The sequence below is a fragment of the Podarcis pityusensis genome, assembly GCF_964106645.2.
Source record: "Podarcis pityusensis genome assembly, chromosome: 4".
Classification (NCBI taxonomy): Eukaryota; Metazoa; Chordata; class Lepidosauria; order Squamata; family Lacertidae; genus Podarcis; species Podarcis pityusensis.
Window position 1 is genome coordinate 16533079 of NC_138027.1, and position 21875 is coordinate 16554953.

Below are 21875 nucleotides of genomic sequence, written 5' to 3' on the forward strand. Positions count from 1 at the left end.
AAAAATAAATAAATAAAATGGCATATTTCCTATTTCCCACCTCTAAAAAAGGTCAACAACTTTTACCTGAACCCCTAAAAAGGGGGGTAGATCACTGTCAGATTTTAATTCTGAAAGTAGATCACAGTCCCTTGGGAATTGGCCACCCCTGGGATATATTATGAATTCATTCTGGGTCCATGCCAGAAGTATATAAAGTCTGATCAGTTCATCGAGCTAATGAATGAGTAGTTGTCCAGAACCACTTAAGCAAACCCACATGATAGATGCTAATACAATTTACTTTGAAACTTTTTAGGGTGAAAGGTACTAGCAATATGACTCTTTGATTCTGTAACTTATCCTGAGCCATCACAACAGGCTCGCTTCAGCCCATGTTGATATAAAGCAGCCCTCCCTAGTTGTAAGGGACCATGCTGAGGAGTGCTGCACTGAGGAGGAATGGTGGGCGCCACCCCCTCCCTCTGGTCCTGAATCTTCCCAGGAACCAGAGGACAGCATGGATTTGGAAGAGTGGTTTGCAGAAGGCAGAAGCTGGGAAATACTGGATGGGGAACAGCTAGGAGAAGAAACACTGGGAAAGAGAGGGTTAACAGGTTCACAGCCGCTGGACAGCATTCCTCCACTGCCCTCCTCAAGATCAAGAAGAGCTCAGAAAGTCTTAGAATAGAAAACACAGAGGGCACAAACTCAGATTACGAGACGTAGGAGTGATGTAGATTAATAGGGACAGAGGGAGGAAACCTTAATTTGGAGCACCACCATTTCTAGTGAGATGCAATCTTTTGTCTCTCACTGTGCTTATTAAAGAATCTAACTGGTAAGACATTCCTTTCGTTTGATCTTCTTATTTACTGCCACGAGGGAGGAGGCTGATTCCCTGAAGCCTGACTAGTGCATGTGCACTAGGATGGTGAAGAAAGCCAAGGAGGGGCTTGGCTCCTCAAATCATATCCTTTTCGATACGCACTGCAGTAGGAATGGAGAACCTGGCATATTCCAGATGTTGTCGGGTCTATTTTTATTTACTTTTTTCAAATTTTCACTTTAAACAACACACAGTAAATTTCAACATTCCTCTACGCAACTCCTTTTCCACCGCTCTGCCAAGCAATGACTTCTCTCCCTCCCGGCAGCAGGCTTTCTTTTTCAATCTACATCTCACAGTTTCCTCTCCTTTCATCAAATCCACGCCGTAAGATTTATTTCAATCCTGCTAGGGTCTTCAGACTTCTACAGTTATTACTTATATGGTCAATAAATTTATTCCAATCTCTTTGGAATTTTGATTCTTCCTGGTTTCGGATCTTGCAGGTCAGTTTTGCCAGTACCGAATAATCCATTATCTTCGTCTGCCACTCCTCCAACTTTGGTAACTCCTGTAATTTCCACTTTGGGGCCAATAAAGTTCTCACCACAGTTGTTGCATACATAAATAGTCTTTGATTTGCCTTTGTGATTTCCTCTCCCATCAAGCCCAGCAAAAAGGCTTCCGGCTTTTTGGGAAAGGTGTATCTAAACATCTTTTTCAATTCATTATAAATCAATTCCCAGAATGATTTTGTTTTCTCGCATGTCTACCACATATGATAAAAATCTCCTTCCTTTTTTTCCATTTCCAGCATAATTTATTACTCATCCTAAACATTTTAGCCAGCTTAACCAGTGTTAGGAACCATCTGTACATCATTTTCATTACATTTTCTTTTAAGGTGACCCCTGACCAGCGGCCATTCTAACCAGGCCTGATGGGAGCTGGGAGTCCAACAAGTAGACTGTCCCAACCTTTGCATCCCTGAACTGCAAGGTGCGTAGAACCCAAAGTCATCCACATATAAGCTCTGAGATTCTTCTTCTTTTTTACAGATAAGGGTATACCGCATTTTGTTGGCAATACATGTTGGGAATCTGAATACATGCAGCTACTCACACAGAGTCAATTAGCTTTTTGGCAAGCAGCCAAGGCAATGTGAAGGAGTAAGTCTGCCTGGTGATACAGAGGCATGGAGACAGCTCTACGATTGGTCAAGCTCTCTCATGGGAATAATGATTAATGGCCTACTAACTGGAATGTGTACGAGTTTGAGTGTCAGTGTAGAGTTGTGAGTCATGTATGAGAGAGCTAGTCAAAGATCTGTGTTCTGTTCTGTTCCTGTAACTAGTCCACTGTATATAATAAACACCTAACTACAAGTTCCTGGTTCCTGCTTCAGCCATCCTGTCTGAAGCCAAGTTGCCAATTGCTTTCGTGAACGCTGCGTATACTCTGCTAGGTCTGGCTAAGGTCCTGCAACTAGTCAGAAAGTTGCAAAACACCAATAGGTTTTGTCAATAATACATTTGCAACCTGTCAAGGACCCCACCTCAGTACGGAGCAGTCAGAAGATTCAGAATACGTCCACTCTCTGCTTGCCCCTGCTTTCCATTCCCAGAGCCATACCATTCAGTAATTGGGACATGCTAGATGCTGGATAGCTCAGTCGGTAGAGCATGAGACTCTTAATCTCGGGGGTTGTGAGTTCGAGCCCCACCTTGGGCAAAAAGATTCCTGCATTCCAGGGGGCTGGACTAGACAACCCGTGTGGTCCCTTCCAACTGTACAGTTCTATGATTCTAGGTCACAGCGCCACAATGCCTGCAATGGCAATATCACTTTTGCAAGCGTTTGCATCAGTAGGCTGTGAATGCCAACTCTATTAACTAAAATGTGTCTGCATTTGATTAAAGGTAAAGTGACTAGGTTATCGTGATCCGTGGAGATCTTGATGGATGCCTTTTTCGGGGACAAAAGAGCCTGGGGATTTTGCCTGCAGTAAACTTACCCCTCCCCCCCATACTTATTTTTTATGAAACAGAAACACAACAACACCTATATGAGCTGAAAAATTCCCTTCCAACACGTAAGGGCACCATCATTACATAACTTTAGCAAACTACGAAACATGTCTTTACCCTGGCTTTCAACGCCTGAGATACAGTATTTTTTCATGGCCCACCCTAGCCTTCTGACTGTAAAAGGTTTTTATCTGATCGGAACATTATATTTTTGCACTGTTCACCCCTCCTTATGGTAAAAGGTGGGCAAGAAACCGAATAATAGCAATAAATGAATAGCAACGATACAGATTCTGTGTACTGTTCTTTATCTACTGCGTTCTTATCCTATGGGATAGCTCAGTTGGTAGAACATGAGACTCTTTAATCCCAGGGTCATGGGTTCGAGTTCCGAGTCAGACAAAAAGATTCCTTCCTGCATTGCAGGGGGTTGGACTAGATGACCCTCAGGGGTCCCTTTCAACTCCACAATTCTATAATTCTATCCTACTTTTCAGGAAAGGACTGTCTCCCAAAGCAACTCATGTTGGTATTGAGGGACTCTACAATCAGACTTACGAACTGAAAAGGAAGAGGCAAGGAGAGTGGAGGGTGATAGAGGAGGGAGATCAGTTTCAAATTCTTGTAGAAGCTTACCTTCCCCAAGAAGCTCGTTTCTGCAATACGTTAAAGGGACCCACTTCCATCGCATAGCTTACTGTGTCGCTATACCCTAAGGTAGTTTTTTTCAATCTGGCACAAACGAGAAAAGAAAATACTGATTATTTCCCAACTACGGTTATTGAACAAGATGCAACTTTGCAGAAATGAGTTTTGCCTCACTTAAAAAAAAGGGGAGCACTCAGCCAGCAAACAAAGTCCAAATTGGCTAACATGCATTTCAAATTAAGCAGGCTAATTGAAGTAGGGCCATCGAGAGCGGATAACGCCAAGAAATGCAGATAAAGCCAGCCCCAGCCGTATGGCCACTGCGGCACACTCTGAAGTTAAATATAAGCTTCCAAGAAACCGAGAAGTAAACTAAGGAAGGTTATCTTGCAAAGTGGAGGGGAGGCAGGTTTTGGCTTCCCTTGAGCCGTTGACAAGCGCTTACCTTTGGGATAGGTAATGGCTGCATCGCACCAAAATGTGCATGCAGTGGATGGATACAATCCCAATGAACAAAAGGCTGAATGGCCCAAGCTGTGTGGAAGAGAGAAACACAGGCACAGTAAGAAGAACAGTTTCCCAGGCCACACCCCTTCCAGCCACACCCTCTGCCCAGGCCACACCCTCTCCCCAAGCCACACCCCTTCCAGCCACACCCTCTCCCCAGGCCACACACCCTTTCTGGCCACACCCCTTCCAGCCACGCCCTCTCCCCCAGGCCACACACCCCTTCTGGCCACACCCTCTCCCCAAGCCACACCCTCTCCTCAGGCCCCCAGGTCCCACCCCTCACTGCCCCTGTTCTGTGCTCTTCACCTGGCTGAAATGTGTCTAATAATGCTTCTTGCTTTTCTGAATAGAGGATAGAGTGTGTGTGTGTGTGTGTGTGTGTGAGAGAGAGAGAGAGAGAGAGAGAGAGAGAGAGAGGGACTAGACTGCTGTACTAAGGTAAAACTTGCATTCATTGCTCCACCCATTTTTACTCAGGCCGACCACCATCATGCGGCCCCTGAAAGCTTGCACAGAAGGGAATGTGGCCCTCGGACTTAAGAACGATTCCCCACCACTGTCCGAAATTGTTTAACGGGAGGGCGCCTTTGCTTGCAAGTCCATAACCCTGTACGCTAACAGCAAACTCAATTCCTCCTGGTGCTGATCCGGATGTTGCCAAAACAGCACCATCCACACATGGCCAGCAGGCTTAGGAGTGACCCAAAGGTTTGCAGAAGAAGTAGTAGTAGTAATATTTCAGGGGGAAACCCAAGGGGACAAAAAAAAAAAAAAAGACAACGGCCACCAAACGCAGCTCAGTAAAGACTGAGTATACTCTGTAGCCGTGGAACGCTCCCTGGCTATTGGGAAGGGAACGGAATACGCTGGAAAAGTGCCTCAAACCCTGATCAGAGTGAGTACAGATTGCAGTGCTTTGGGCTGCGTGACTCCTAATCCGAGTAGACCCAAGGGAACCGTGCATGTTAATTTCAATGGGTGTGTTCCAAGTAGGACTAACATTAGATTTTTGCAGGACCCATTTGGAGACTGCTAACGCACAGCTGCCAACAGCAAACTCTAAACAGGACTTTCCCCCCTCACTGGAACTGATGAGCCACTTACCAGAAGGCCTGCATTTTTTATTGCAAGCGGGAGGCCTAGAAGTCCAGTTCCAACGTTTCCTTTGAGGAGATGAGTGAGTGTTTGTACAAACCTAAAAATGAGAGAGACAGACACCAACATCTGTAAACTAGGACAATGTAAAACAACTGGAACACATGTGCCCCAGAGGATAGGTCTTCCCTGCGGCTATAGGGAAGATGGAAGGGCACTAAGGAATTTAATTTAATGATTTCAACAATTAAATTTAAGAGTAATGCAATTGAAAGCCAGTGTGGTATAATGGCAGACGAGGTGCTGGGAGACCAGGGTTCAAATCTCCCCCAACTCAACCATAAACCTCACTGGGTGACCTTGGGCCAGTCACACACCCTCATCCCAACCTACCTCACAGGGTTGTTGTAAGGATTAAATGAGGAGGGAGAGAACTACGTACCCCACCCTGAGCTCCTTTGAGAAGAAGGTGGGATATAAATGCAATAAATATATAGTATTTTATATAGGTATATGTGTTTTCTTAAGTAGAAATACATAGAAAGCTATGGTTTCCCCAGTAGTGATGTATGGAAGTGAGAGCTGGACCATAAAGAAGGCTGATCGCCGAAGAATTCATGCTTTTGAATTATGGTGCTGGAGGAGACTCTTGAGAGTCCCATGGACTGCAAGAAGATCAAACCTATCCATTCTGAAGGAAATCAGCCCTGAGTGCTTACTGGAAGGACAGATCCTGAAGCTGAGACTCCAATACTTTGGCCACCTCATGAGAAGAGAAGACTCCCTGGAAAAGACGCTGATGTTGGGAAAGATGGAGGGCACAAGGAGAAGGGGACACAGAGGACGAGATGGTTGGACAGTGTTCTCGAAGCTACCAGCATGAGTTTGACCAAACTGAGGGAGGCAGTGGAAGACAGGAGTGCCTGGCGTGCTCTGGTCCATGGGGTGACGAAGAGTCGGACACGACTAAACGACTAAACAACAACAACATGTGTTTTCTTAAGTAGAAATGCGGTACTTACGAAATGCTGTCCTGGTTATCGAGCTGATACTTCTTCTCTGGCGGTAGCAATTCATTTTCATTCTCGTCTTCACTGTCCGAATTCTGCTCTGCTATTAAAGGCTTCATTACTTCCAGATCTATTAAAACAAGAGGGGAAGAGGGAAGGACCCAATATGTTTCCAGGTCGTCAAGGTGTTCATCCTGCCACAAATGTTCTTCAGGCAGCATAGGAAGCAGCAACGGCCACCAACTTGGATGGCTTTAAAAAAGGATTATGTACAAGTTTGTGGATGAGGTAAAGGTCTTTACCTCATCTGGTAACCATAGCTTTCTATGTATTACCTGACCCCTGGACAGTTAAGTCTAGTCAAAGGTGACTCTGGGGTTGTGGCGCTCATCTCACTTTCAGGCTGAGGGAGCCGGCGTTTGTCCACAGACAGCTTTCCGGGTCATGTGGCCAGCATGACTAAACCGCTTCTGGTGCAAGGAGGACTGTGACAAGTGCCAGAGCGCACAGAAATGCCGTTTACCTTCCCGCCGGAGCGGTACCTATTTATCTACTTGCACTTTGAGGTGCTTTCGAACTGTTAGGTTGGCAGGAGCTGGGACAGAGCAACGGGAGCTCACCCTGTTGCGGGGATTCGAACCGCCGACCTTCCGATTGGCAAGCCCAAGAGGCTCAGTGGTTTAGAGCACAGCGCCACCCGCATCCCAGTTTGGATTATAAGACTGTCAATGGCTATTAGCCACAATGGTTTCAAGGTAGGTGACATTCTCAGGCCTGCCTGGAGATATCTAGGATTGAACTTGGGAACTTCTGCATGCAAAACAGATGCTCTACCACTGAGTTGCAACCATTCTCATTATTCTAGGCACTTTCTCACGAAGCCAGGGGGAGACCAGCTGACCTGGAACCAACTATGACATCATTTGGAACCAGGAAAAAGCTTTCCATTTACACTGGCTTATCATCATACAGCTAGTTGCATTTTTTTCGTGCTATCCATACCTCTGAATTTTATAGGCTATTTTCAACTGGTGTTTTTCGCTATTTGACTTGTTGCCATTTCTTTTTATTACTTCTGTTATAAGCCAAGGTCGAGATTTTTTTTCTGATGGGAAGCTTAAATAAAATGAGTGGTGCAGATTCTTGGGTTCCAAATGTTCTTCAACTACAACTCCCATCAGCCCTGACCACTGGTCCTGCTAGGGATTATGAGACTTGTAGTTCAACAACTCCTGGAGACCCAAGGTTGAGAAAGGCTAGTTTAGAAACAGGGTTTGTACCTCATCTGCTCTTTGAATGAACTAGACCATCACCCTCATATTACAGGGAAGCCAACATGGTTCCTTCCAGATTTTGCTGGACTACAAGTCCCATCAACCCTGTCCGTTCAGCATGACAGTTGGGAGCTTATGGGAGATACAGACCAGGGCTTCCAAAACTTGGGTCTCCAGCTGTTTTTTGGACTACAACTCCGATTATCCCTGACCACTGGTCCTGCTAGCTAGAGATGATGGGAGTTGTAGTCCAACAACAGCTGAAGTGTTTGGGAAACACTGCCCTAAACCAACCTCTGGAGAACACCATGTTGCCTAACCTTGCCATATTAAATTTCACTGTGCAGATTACATTAGCTAGTTGGAAGATTGAAATAATACAGCATACAGAAGTTGCGATCACCCCATACCCTCTTCATGAAAAACACATTAGTTGAAGGTCATATTTCAGTGCCATCTTATCTATGCCTTAATTACAGATGAATTCCTATTCAAAGATAGCTTTAAGTATTTCCTCATCAGTGTGTCACAATGGCACATTCTGCTTCGGCATAACAACAGTAAGAATCAAACGCTTTGGAGTCTTACTAAGCTGGAGATGCAAAAGCAGTTCAGTGCTTTTTCCCGCAGCTACTAGATCTTGATTTTAAGGATTTTGGCGCCCTCAGGTGAGAAGGTGGAGCCAGGGAACAACCTGGTGGCCCATGTGGTAGAGCTTGGGGAATATTTAACACCTTTCCATGCCCCAATCCATTTCTACAGGTTAGCAACTCTACAGGAAGACTAGGCCCGATGTCACATAATGCAAGAAAGGTATCCTCAGTCGCTGGGTAGCAGCAATAAGGTACTGCATTATAAAGCCCTAAAATGACTCAGGGGCCTAAATATCTTTGGGACTGCCTCTTCCAATACCAGCCGACTCAAATCTTAAAACTGGCTAGAGGCTCTGATCCTGGTCCCCACTTGGGTTTATAAGCAAGGGCCCTCTTCTCCATAGCGGGGGTCTCAGCTCCAGAATGACCCTCACCCCCTGAAGTGAGGTCCTCTAGGTGATTGTTATTTATCCAGGCTTTTCAAGAGTTTGGCAACAGAGGGGCTTGATCACTAAAAGCAATATCACTCCTTCCTTGGAGGTTTTTAAGCAGAGGTTGGATGGTCATCTCTCATGTATAGTTTAGCTGAGATTCCAGCATTGCAGGGGGTTGGACTGGATAGACCAGGGGTAGGCAACCTAAGGTCTATGGGCTGGATGCGGCCCAATCGTCTTCTAAATCCGATCTGCGGATGGTCTGGGAATCAGTATGTTTTTACATGAGTAGAATGTGTGCTTCTGTTTAAAATGCATCTCTGGGTTATTTGTGGGGCATAGGAATTTGTTCATTCCCCCCCCCCCAAAAAAAAATATATATATATATAGTCCGGCCCTCCACATGGTCTGAGGGATGGTGGACCGGCCCACGGCTGAAAAAGGTTGCTGACCCCTGGGATAGATGCTTGGGAAATAAACAACTATCTGACTTCTAGAAGACATCTTAAGGCAGCCCAGTTTAGGGACGTTTTTAAAGTGTGATGTTTTATCATAACAAAATTTTTAAAAATCCTTCCAGTAACACCTGTTTCAGTGTCTCTGAAGAAGTGTGCATGCACACGAAAGCTCATACCAATAACAAACTTAGTTGGTCTCTAAGGTGCTACTGGAAGGAATTTTTTTATTTTGTTTCGACTACGGCAGACCAACACGGCTACGTACCTGCAACTATGTTTTATCATGTTTTTAATATTCTGTTGGGAGCTGCCTAGAGTGGCTGGGGAAACCCAGCTAGATGGGTGGGATATAAATTAATATTATTATTATTCCAACTTTACAATTCTAAGTGAGCTTGCGTTATAATGCTCCTGTTTTGTTTCACATATGCTTTATTAATTGATGTGTTTAATTGCTTATTGGTGGTTGTGCATCACTCTGGCCCCATCTGGAGGAAGGGCAATTCCTAAACAACATTCGCCACAGGGATGGTTTCCGTGATCAGCTGTAGCCCTGGAATATCAGCTCAAGCACTCAGCACTCTGACAGGATGGCTTTGCTGGATTACATGGCATTTCTCCCAATCAATCAAAAGTCTTGGCTACACACAAATCTGGCCTCTCTACAGCCAGGTAACCCACTTGCCTTGCATTTATCAGCTGTGAAATCTGCAGCCAGACCCAACTAATCGACCTGACTTCTCTCTCTCTTTCTCCTGAGAAGCCACTGGGAAATCTACCATTGTTTGGTCCTGTCGCAGCTGGACTGTCAGGAAACAATGCATGTGAGCCACCAGTCAGCTAAACATTAAGCTAATGTTTTCAGGCACCCACAAAAGGGCTGCTGGAGTTCTAGAAGCTTCCAGAGGTGAACTTAGCCCCCTTCTGCCTCAGAAAATAGCAACCGGAGACATAGAATAACAGAGTTGGAGGGGACCCGAGGGTCATCTAGTCCAACCCCCCGCAAATGCCGGAATCTCACCTAATGCATCCATGACATATATAGCCATCCAACCTCTGCTTAAAACCACAAGAGAAATCCAAAGCCCCACAGGCATAACTTAAAACTGGCTCATCAGGTTTTCAGCTCATTTACTCTTGCAGCATAATGCTAGACTAGAAAGCAACACAAGGGAGTTTAGAAACAGGGACTAAACAAGGGTAGAGGGACCATCTCCTGTTTGGGTCAAGGATGCAACTCAGAAGGTAGCTCTATGTGTTCATGAGTAAACAAGACATTGTAGCAGGAACCCCCCACCCCAATCATTCTGTTTGCACAAACTTCACACACACTCACACTCACACACTACATACGCCACATTTCTGTTATAAATTCATAGAAAATCAACCATACATCGGATTTGCACTGTTCCATTTTATTTTACTCCATGTGACAAGGACTATCAAAGGGGGGTGGCTTGGTTCTGGTCAGCCATAATCCCTTCAGCATACCAGCACATCCACAGGAGCCCTGCCCAGTTGCTATGTCAGCCCTGATAATCCCAGACAGAAGACAATCAAAATGACAAAGAACTTGCATATGTTAGTGGATTCAGCATGGACTGAATCAAAGGACAATGATCAGATCTTCCCTCTGGGGGCAGGAAACTGCAAACTCCCCTTTGTCTCCTGGAAGTGACTCATGGGCAGGGGGAAAGCCAGGTGACAGGACACTCAGGTTACCACCACAAGTCCTCCCTCAACCCCTCCTTTCTGTAATGTATGCATGATGTCAACCCCTTCTGTAATGTATGCATGATGTCAACCCCTTCTGTAATGTATGCATGATGTCAACCCCTCCTTTCTGTAATGTATGTATGATGTTTCTGGGGGTGGGCTTGAACTGGAGGAGGGGAATTTCAAAAGTTTTTATAAGGTCTTGCAGACCATCTTTCTGGGTCTTTTCCTCTCTCCTGCAAGGGAGGGGAACACCCTGTTGCAACAGTTCAATAAAGGCCAAGCCTACAGGCTGCTGTTTTGCTTCCAATTGCTCTGGTTGGTGTCTTTACTTTTTGTCCAAGGGAGCCCTCAGATTTTTCCGTTAACAACATCACTATGGCCACAATATTTAAACCACACTTATACAATTTTATCAGTAATGGTTGTTAAGGCTGCTGCAGCTGTGGCTTTCTGGGGTCAGCAGCATTGCTAAACTACAGTTCCCAGGATCCTCTGGGGGAAGCCATAACTATCAATAGGGCATATATGTGGATGTCATCTGTCCTGAATTATTTATTTTGCTCATGCCACAGAAATATGCTTCTGATCACTTTGGTTAGAAGATGCGACCTTTCTCCCTGTAGAACTGTAACTTAAAACTTCCTTTCCCGTTTTTCCAAAGCCACCTGCGAAATTTGGGGAGATTGTTCTCAGGTCACCTTTACTTCCAATTCTCCCTCGGACAAAGTTGACTCTCATTTCCCTCAGCTGATGGGCAAAAAGTTCTTTCCCAGCTGACAAAGATCCATTTCCCTAGCAAATGGCTAGTAATCCTTTCCAATTTCCTTTCCACAAGAGTGCAAAAAGGAGTCACACAATAGTAACGATTCTTTTTAAAGTTTCTTCATGTGAAATCAATATAAATGGTATCTCTATAATGCGATCCCAAATTATGGTTGCCCAATATAACTGACTCGCTTTATCCATTAAGATGGGTAAATCTTACAGCAATGACGCCAAACTTGGTACATTTCAGAGGAAATGTTTCAGGCACTGAATTTGATTTCAGGGAGTGGGAGCAAGAGAACAAGTAAAAGTAAGCCATTTAGGTCCTTGATGGAAATGCAGGAGTAAAGAGGAGAGGGAAATGTGTTCCAGGAACAAAGTCAACACTTATGCATCATTTAGCCTCCCCTCTATTTTGGTCTTCAACTAATGGATTGAATCAGCGTACAATTGAACCTCGTGTTACGTATCACCCTCTTTGCGAATGCTTCGGGTTACGAGCTCCGCTAACCTGGAAGTAGACGCCCCTTCTTGCGAACGTTGCCCCAGGATGTGAGCGGAAGTCGCGCGCTGGTGGCACAGCAGCAGCAGGAGGCGCCATTAGTGAAAGCGCACCTCATATTAAGAACGGTTTTGGGTTACAAACGGAATTAAGTTTGTAACTGGAGGTACCCCTGTAGCTTCAAACTACATTTTTGCCCAGCAACAGTTTCCGAAAGTCTTCACTCACTTACTTTTCTTTATGTTGGTCACCATCAGTTCCATGCTGTTTCTGTTCCTAATCTATGGCTTTGGTTCATATATATATATATATATATATATATATATATATATATGTCACTTCATTAAAGGGTTACACCAGCACCAGGAACCAACCAATCCGATTTGGCTATGGCATGAAGCCAAATCAGAATGAAGGCAATAAGTGCCACTATCACTCTGCATGGGCTTCTTGATGAGGCCATATAACATGAGGTTTTGCTGCTTGGCGAGCGTAACTAAGCCAAGTCAGAGCGAGGGCATTACTCCTGCCCTCATTCTGAATGGGCAAAAAAAAGCCTCTTTGGTATAAAACCAAATGGGGTAGGAAAAACACAGGAAGACAGGGAAGAAATCTAAAATGCTGCTGCTGAGCACTTATATTAGCATTTGGTGTGGAAGACTGGGGTAGAATGAACAGGAAAGAAAAAAAAAGGAATTAGAGGGGGGCACAAAATAAGAGAAGCTAGACAAAACCTCCAGTTGGCAAGGGATAGCTCAGGCGGTAGAGAATGTGATTCTTAATCTCAGGGGTTGTAGGTTCGAGCTATAAAAAGATTCCTGCATTCCAGGGGGCTGGACTAGATGACCCTCGTGGACCCTTCCAACTCTACAGTTCTGTGATTCTAAGTTGAAACATTTGCCTAACCATGCAAATTATCACAGGGTCAATGGAGACAGGGACATGCAAGTCCCATCCCTTGTGCCCCCCTCCATCCCTGCCAGGGGTCTTCCACCTGTTTGCAAGAACATTGGGGTGGAGTTTAATGCACACCCTTGTCCCCAACCTTACCTGGAGAATCTGCATGTCCAGGTAAATGCCTGAACATGCTTATCCTTGCAGTCCGGGGATCCAGACCCACACCCAGAGATTTGACTTTATGTATCATTTACCCAAGTGCCCCAACTGGCTCAACAAGTGAGGCAGGGCCCGAAGCAGACTCCTTTGCTGAATCAAGCATTTGCTCAAAAGCCAATACCAGAATGGTGCTTTCCAAGATTTGCAAACAGTTGTAAAAGTGCATGCCTAGAGGAAATTGGACGGTGCTCTTGCAAACAGATTCTGAATGAAGCATCTACCAGTGCAGAGATCAACAACAAGCCATTTGTTTGACAAAATAAGCATCACGAAGATCCAGCTATTAATGAATAGTACAATGTTGCATGTTAGCTAATTTATAAAATGATGTATACAATTATTGTATTTTCCTTTGCAGACCAGACTGAGCTCAAGTCAGCCTATCAGCAGTACCTGTGTGTCCCATTTCCTTTGATTTCAAACCATGTGAGCAAAGTTACAGGTAGGTAGCTGTGTTGGTCTCTAAGGTGCTACTGGAAGGAATTCTTTTATCTTGTTTCATGTGTGCAAAGGTAGCATTTTGCTGCAGGGCTTATGAGCATCAGTCAGCTGATTGGCACTTTGAGCAAGCCCAATTTGGACAGCGACTAGCTGTATTATATCAGTATCAGCTGCTATTAAGTGTCACTCAGCTGCTTGGCACCCACAGCAAGCCTCGTTTGTCAATGAACAATCGAGAGCAATCGAGAGTACACTTTTAAGGCTTCCAGATCCATCCTTTGCAGAAGTGTCTTTACCTGCCCTGCACCTGGTGTCACATATGATGCCAGCTATGGGACAGGTTTGAAGGAAAACAGCCTCCCAGTACGAGGCATAATTTGGCCCGTCAGCCAGGGGTTCCCCACCACTGATTAAAATGATTAAGTCCATCATACAAATTTGTCCAGCAGATAATTCTTAGTGCAAAGGTGGAAAGCAATCTGTGCAAGAAAAATAGGTATCAAGCAAGCACAGTCTCTTCCCGTATTTACAGATGGGTGAAGAGAATCAAATCAAAACTTAGTGCTAACTCTTCAGCCAGTGTTCTATAAACAGGTAGGACTAGATACCATGCCAAGTATACCAGTAATAAAATAAGCAGTCCTGGAAATCATTATTAATATTAATGTACTAGCTCTGTACGGTCTGTATTAAAGAAAGACCCACATATTAGTGTAACAGAATGCACTTTTTATGGCCTAAACCCAACCCACTGAATGACAAGGCAGGCTTCCTTTGCTATCTCAGCGATACACAATGAAGTATTTGTCTCTCAATTTTGTAATCACATGCACGTTGCAGTATCTTGCAGGGTGGATTTGATTTAAATCATCCATTTAAATCACTAGTCAGTAAGACTTGATTTAAATCATTCTTTTACAGAAAGACTCGTTCTTGCTGGTATAATCTTAATATTTACATCCAGATGAAGATTTCATTTTTGGAACAATAAATTTTCAGAGTAGCTTTTACAGTTATATCAAAAATTACTAATTTGGTTATACTATTAGAAATTTGTTTCTAATAGACAGGTAATTATGAAATTATTCTTTATATTTGGACAACTTTTCTGCTGTACTTTATTGGAAGGAGAAAAATAACCATTTCCTTAACAATTTAAACAATTTATTTAAGTAAAATAATAACATAGTATATGTATCCATGTTTGTTAACTGATGTAGTTAAACGATTTAAAAAAACAAAACAACTTAGACTGAGTTTTAGCACACATGAAAAACCTAAAACAAATCTTTATTTCCTGATGAATAGCCTTTGGACTATAATGTAACTTAAACAGAAAACTATCTTTGGAAAGATTTTTCCTCCAAAACCATTTTATTTTAAAAATCCAATTAATATTTTTTTTAATCCGATTAATTTTTTTTAAATCATTGATTTTTATCCACCCTGGTATCCATCAGAAGATGGATAAATGCTTTGTCTGAAACAGCAATTCATCATACATGAATTGGGATGGGGACTATGATTATAACAGCAATCCATGTTGCTCAGGTCTACAGAGCACCAGATTATATGGTATATTGAAAGGTCAAGGAACAAGGATTGTAGTTAAACGCAGTCATGTGGCTAAGCCAAATATGTAAAGCCTTTCAGAAATGTGGAAGATTCGTATAAAGCTTCTGGATGAACAAGTCAACCACACCAGTGTTTCAGAAATGGAGAGAAGCAGTGCTCTTTTTCTAGAAAAAGAGGTGCCAGAACTCACCATGAACTTCTCCCTTTTTCTCTTCGAAAGGCGATGGCACCCACCTGAGAGGTGCCAGAGTTGAGCTCCAATGAGCTCCAGCTGGGGGGGGGGGGGAGCCCTGGATAGAAGCATGTTCAATTGTTGAATTAAGTAACTCAAGTGTTCTTTTGGAAGACTGATCATGTACCAGTTATGCTTAGCCCGTTCAGATTGCTCATGTGAACACAAGTTAAGCCAGCAAAAGGGGTGGCATAAAACAGACCATATTTAAAATGTTCATTTTCTCTCTGCCAGGATTAGGTTAGCTCTAAGCCAGCAGTAGCCCCACTGCTGAACCCAGTTTGAATCTGATGTAATTTTAAGCCAGTTTGCTTCACGCCACCTTTCTGTGTATAGGATTGCTCCCTCAGATTGTGTTTTTAATTCATGCTACTTTAATTAAGATCTGTGAAAAGGCTTACAGTGTCAAGGTGGAAAAGGAGGATGCAAATATTTTGAATTCAGAATTTGATTCGGCACATCTCTTAGTTGAAAGCCAGTTGGAACATGCGGTACATAGAATTTCTTGCATGCAAAACAAGCATAGGAGAAGCTTGCGTGTTAATAAATCAGGAGCGGTTGGGCTTATCTTCGGGGGGGGACTGTTTGAGGGGTTTTACAATCAAGCTGTGGATAAATTTCGTGAAATAAATAAATAAATAGTTTATTGTCTCAGCAGCTTGTGTGGCTCAGTGCAGTTTGTTTGATGGTTTTTTCCTTCCTTGCAGCCACAGTAAAAGCCAAGGGTAAATTTCCATTACCCAACTCCTTCTTGCACAATGCTGAATGATCAGGTCCAAGGAGGAATACAGTAGTCTTAATTGCATCTCAGTACTATTTCCAAAGTAAACCTTGTGGCTATCACAGCCATCATATCCTCCACAGGGCAGAAGTCCTAGCTATGGTGTTCTCACACACACACACACACACACACACACACACAACCATTAACCCATTGGAAAGTCAGAATTCCATTGAAATTTGGGTTGATTAAGGCAAGCTGCTCAGATGGCGAAGCCACACCATGTGAAACAAGGGCAGGGGGTGTGTTAGCGCTGGTGCAGGAACACCTCATATGAACACATTCACACATGGCAAGATCCATCAACACTCACTGTCTCCTTCCTTGCCCCACATTTAAGGTGATTCTGAGAGTTTACAGCATGCGGAATCAGAGTTGGAAGTGCCCTCAAAAGGTTATGTAGTCTAAGTGCTGACAATGCAAAAGAAGTATACAAGCAAAGCAGAACCGTCACATCCAAATAAAAACGTGCACATCCCTTTCAGATGGCCTTGCTTCTCCGCTTCAAATCACCACTTATGTACGACTTTGCAATGAATCAACCCACCCACTGGATTGCCAAATGCCCCGAATTAAAATTCAAAGAGACCACTTGCACCCCTACCCCCATCCACTCATTGTGCAAAGGGGAAGAAATAAATATTCGCCGCAAATATGAAAAACTCAGCCACACAGTTCCTGGAGAGTGGGACATTTGGAAACCTGCACACATTTTAAGTGGGGTCAGTAGTAACAAACTAGTTTAATGCGTTGGTTCCTTCAAGACAGGATTACTGCAATGCGCTGTTTGTGGGGCTTCTCTCGTGCTTGATCCAGAAGCTGCAGTTAGTGCAGAATGCACAATTGCCAACAGGAGTGATGCCTTGTTAACCTACATGTGCTTACTCGACCGCTTCAATCAGCGGAACCAGCACCACTACAGGTGCCACATCACACCTGTTACTGCATTTGCAATAACTCCAATCACTTAAAGGTAGGTAGCAGTGTTGGTCTGCCGTAGTCGAAACAAAATTTTAAAAAAATCCTTCCAGTTGGGGGGGGGGGTTTGGATTTGATATCCCGCTTTATCACTACCCTAAGCAGTCTCAAGGGACGCGGGTGGTGCTGTGGGTTAAACCACAGAGCCTAGGACTTGCTGATCAGAAGGTCAGCGGTTTGAATCCCCGTGACGGGGTGAGCTCCCGTCGCTCGGTCCCTGCTCCTGCCAGCCTAGCAGTTTGAAAGCACGTCACAAGTGCAAGTAGATAAATAGGTACCGCTCCGGTGGGAAGGTAAACGGCATTTCCGTGCGCTGCTCTGGTTCGCCAGAAGCGGCTTAGTCATGCTGGCCACATGACCCGGAAGCTGTACACCGGCTCCCTCGGCCAATAAAGCGAGATGAGCGCCGCAACCCCAGAGTCATCCACAACTGGACCTAATGATCAGGGGTCCCTTTACCTTTAAGGAGTCTCAAAGCAGCTAACATTCTCCTTTCCTTTTCTCCCCCACAACAAACACTATGTGAGGTGAGTGGGGCTGAGAGACTTCAGAGAAGTGTGACTAGCCCAAGGTCACCCAGCAGCTGCATGCGGAGGAGCAGGGACGCGAACCCGGTTCACCAGATTACGAGACTACCGCTCTTAACCACTACACCACACCGGCTGCACGCACACCAAAGCTCATACCAGTAACAAACTTAGTTGGTCTCTAAGGTGCTACTGGAAGGAATCCAATCACTTAGTGCAGCAGCGCCTGCACTTTGGAACTCCCTGCCTATTGAAATCAAACAGGCACCTTCACTGCTCTGTTTTTTGGCGCTCGCTAGAAACATTCTTGTTCAGGCAAAGCTACCCAGGTGCTTGGAAAGCTGAGGTCCCTTTAATCTGATTTCAACCTTTTGCACGTTTAAAAGGAGCTGCCTTTACAGTTTTGCCTTTTGTAAACCGCCCTTGAGGGTTTTGCAAACCGCCTTGAAGGTTTTGTTTTATTTTTCACAATCAAGAGGAGTATAAATCTTATTAAATGAAGTAAACACAATAAAAATACGGTTCCCCATCCCCCCCTTTTTTAAACACACTGCAATCCCCCTGCAAGAGTTAAAAGCAAAGGCGGATTTTGCTAACTCCAACGCACCGGCCTCCCCTCCCCCTCCCGAGGCTGCAGCGCCAGCCCGGGCTAAGCTAGGGAAGGGGCTCGGTTCAAACCTGCGTCCCTCACACCCCTCCAAACAGGATGGTCTCTCCCGACTCCTCGGATACAGCAAACGCGAACGGGGCAAACCATGACGGGCGGAGAGGGGTGATATGGAAACAAAAAAGGGGAGATAAAAACACTCCCCCCCCCCCACTCCCCGTACTCCCAACACTTCTCCCCATTAATGATCAGAGTTACTCCCCCAACCACCCATTCAATCCCCTCCGCCACCCGGCAAACATAAAGGTACGTACCTAATTCTTCTCTTGCCGCCGTCTCCATCTCTGCCTTCTCTATGGTTCGCTCCACGACTCCTTCCGCCAATGTGGAGCCCCAGCGCCGCAGCAGCTGCTGCGCATGCGTCTACAAAGCCGGTTCAGGTTCCCCCCTCCCGCTAGGCTCGCGGGCAGCGGCTTACCATAGAGACGCATGGGGGCTAGAGAGGGCACAGGAGATACGGCCATCTCTCTGTGTAGTGGAGGGAGGAAAATTCCACAGCCAGCGAGGCTCTTTGAAGTAAACCCTAGAAGGGCCTTTTCTTTTTATTGGCTGTTGTGGCCCAAGACAGCTGTTTTCTCTCACACATCCAACTCCAAATCTCAGGGATACTATGTGCTACTTCCCTAGTGTCTGTTTCTCACATACATTTTATACATATATACACACAAATACGTTTGTATTATGTAAGTGTGTGTGTCTAGGAAAATAAATCTCCCTTTTCACAAGCAGCCAGAACGACTTGGCAACTGAAACATATTTTTTAAAAAATTAAAAAGACAAGCAATGATTTATTAAATTTCTATGAGCCCTTCATCCGAGGATCACAGCGCAGTTTGCAATGTAAACACACACAAACGCACAAATACGCCACATAGTAACAAGCAAAACAATGACCCCTTTAATTAGCGTTAAATTTGTGAATGAGCCCAGGGGCTTGTTTGAGAATACACAAAGAACCAAAATCTAAAATACTAGCAACAGTAAGAGGCCCAAAACTGTTTTAAATAAATAACCCACTTAATTTGCGGGATTACCTTCAGAGAGAATTGCAGAAGAAGCCATATCAGTTGAAGAAAGCACAACAAAATGAAAACTATAAGTGCTGGGAAAAGCATCTCTGCAAAAGAGCTGCTACTTTACACTCACTCCTCTTTTAAAAAGAGTATGAAGGCTCTCACCTTACTTATAGCTCAAAGTACTATGGGAAATCTCAACCTCACAAACAGGTAGACATCTTTCTCAGGGGTGGTGACTCACCCCACAAGTAATGAAACATGAAGGTGGCCAGGATGTCTTGTAAGAGGCAAATGAGAGAATAAGCCGTAGTCTTAAAAAGGACTAGCATAGGTCCATCCAGATTTTAAACTATATGCATTTTAGAACAAACTCTTCTGAAACCTTGTATCTTACCAGGGGGGCGGGGCAGGGGAATTGGTGATTATTTTATATATATTTAGTACAGTGTTTGTCTAAGTTTGCTTAGGCTTATTGAAGCATATAATAATAATAATAATAATAATAATAATAATAATAATAATTTATTATTTATACCCCGCCCATCTGGCTGGGTTTCCCCAGCCACTCTGGGCGGCTTCCAAAAGAATATTAAAATACTATGATACATCAAACATTAAAAGCTTCCCTAAACAGGGCTGCCTTCAGATGTCTTCTAAAAGTCTGGTAGTTGTTGTTCTCTTTGACATCTGGTGGGAGGGCGTTCCACAGGGAGGGTTGTTTGTTTGTTTGTTGTTTAATTGTTAAATGCTAGCTATTGTATATGATTGGGCAATTGCTTTGTAAACACAAAGTCCAGTTAATTTTCAGTGCTTATCAGGCTGTGGGGTAACATTATTGCGCTTATAGTACAGTCAGATTGATAGATAGATAGATAGATGCTTATTCAGAAATAAGTCCTCCATGTTAACTGAGGCTTACTCCCAGGTAAGTGCATAGGATTTGTACAACAGCCTGGCTTTTTTAAAACCTAAAAGGGGGAAAAGAGGAGTACATACACCATGCGCTTATTCAACCATGCAAACAAGCCCCATTAAGTTCAGTGCATAAACTGTGCTGCACAGATGTTCAATGGGTGTTTTTCGTAAACAAGTGTACTGTACTAAAGATTGGGAGCTTGCAGCCCAATCATTACTTCAGAAATAAGCTGTGCTGAATCCAAAGGGATTTTGCTCAAGTAGCTTCAGTCCTGTGCACAATAATTTTGGGGTGCAAGTATAACAAGCTACTCTTAAAGGAACAGGAGTATACTGAGCCATGGGTATAGCCAGGGGGCAGCTGCCCCCCAAATCAAGAAAAATCAATAAAAATACATAGCAAACTGAGGTTCTCCCCCCCTCCCGCCCCCCCACAAAACTCCTGGCTACGCCCATGTTAGCTGAGCCTGCCTTGCATATTTTGTTTTTTTAAATAAAGTTTTGCATACCTCAACAAAGATCAAGTTAAGAAATAATTCAATGGGGGCGTTTCAGCAGCTTATTTTATGAGCTCTGTTGTAAACAAAATTTGCCCTTTTTCCCTTATGGGGTATCCAAGAGCCCGTATAGAGTCCTTAAGTGGTTTCCCTATCAGCAGGAGAAAATAACAGAGGCCAACCAGAGAATATTGAGAAGCAAAGCAGCCGGTAAGGCTGATCTTTATTAAACTGTTGCAACAGGGTCGTCACTCATCACATGCAGGAGGGAGGAGTAACCCAGAACAATGGTGTGCAAGCTCTTATATAGACTTTTGGAATTGCCCACCCTGTCGCTCAAGACCACCTCCCCAATACATCATACATACATCACTGAAGGGGCGGTCTACAGCAGAAATACATCACAGGAGGCAGTTTACAGCAGAAATCCTGTCTGGCAGTAAACCTGTTAATGGTCAGTGATTGGATTACCTGGGCATCCTGGCCATTATTTTGTGATGATAAATACTTAATTCCTGAGTCCAGGTCACAGGCTCACCCTATTCATATTTAAAATGTGCCCTTAAGGCAGGATTTGTGAGCACTGAGACACTGGGAAGGCTATTTCCATCTGTTATGTACTGAAGTTCTCACCCTGGGCCAGCAGGGGGATACTGTAGATAGTTTTCACTCAGGTCCACATATGCAAATAAGGGATTGAAAATGGCGTTCAGTGATTGGATAGTTACAGAAAGTGTTACAGTTGCGTTGTAGTGGAGCTCTATATAAGCAGGCTGGCTGAACCCTTCAGCTCAGTTCTGTTCTGACCTGTGAATAAACAAGAGCTGTTTGAAGAATCACTGTGTCGTCTGATATGTTCACCCACAACTTAACACCATCCAAACTGCAGAGGAGTATTTGTGGCCACTGGAAGAGTCAAAATTGTTTCAGGACTGTCTTCCTGTACTGTTTCAGACATGTGGTTTATATGTTTATGTACGTGTTTGCCTTGTACATTCATGAACATTTAATTTATATATTTGAGACCATAAATTGTGGATCCCTTTTGAATATTTCAAAATAATAAAAGTTACAGGTACTCTTGGGAAATAAGCATATGTTGCCTTGAAACGTAGGAGAAGGGAACTGAAGGTCCCCCCCCCCATTAATTTGTGTCATCTTAAGGTTTTCTGAATTGCACAGAAGCAGAGAGGTGATTATCACATTCAGCTTTGCCACTCATTATACTTGACATTCTTATAGTACATCTCAAGTGTTCGGAGTCCTGCACATTGAGTCTCCGTAGCC

The 21875-nt window shown here is 44.1% G+C and overlaps 1 protein-coding gene across 4 annotated transcripts in view; it reads right to left on the reverse strand.

Annotated features, from left to right (window-relative positions):
* The window catches only part of SLC36A4 (solute carrier family 36 member 4), a 112477-nt gene extending 93964 nt beyond the window's left edge, over positions 1-18513 (reverse strand). For 2 of the 4 annotated variants that reach the window (XR_013985107.1, XM_081002196.1), the window contains exons 1-5: positions 7761-7806; positions 6111-6228; positions 5098-5188; positions 3929-4017; positions 3472-3567 (exon numbers count right to left, since the gene is read on the reverse strand). Coding sequence is in view for 3 of the 4 variants with exons in the window: in XM_081002196.1 (XP_080858322.1) it covers positions 3472-3567; positions 3929-4017; positions 5098-5188; positions 6111-6228; positions 7761-7791 (425 nt within the window). In the remaining variant the exon portion in view is untranslated. Of the gene's footprint in view, positions 1-3471; positions 3568-3928; positions 4018-5097; positions 5189-6110; positions 6229-7760; positions 7906-18414 lie in introns of those variants that run through there. The other 2 variants (XM_081002197.1, XM_081002198.1) reach the window with 2 other exon arrangements.
* Between the last annotated feature and the right edge of the window lie 3362 nt (positions 18514-21875).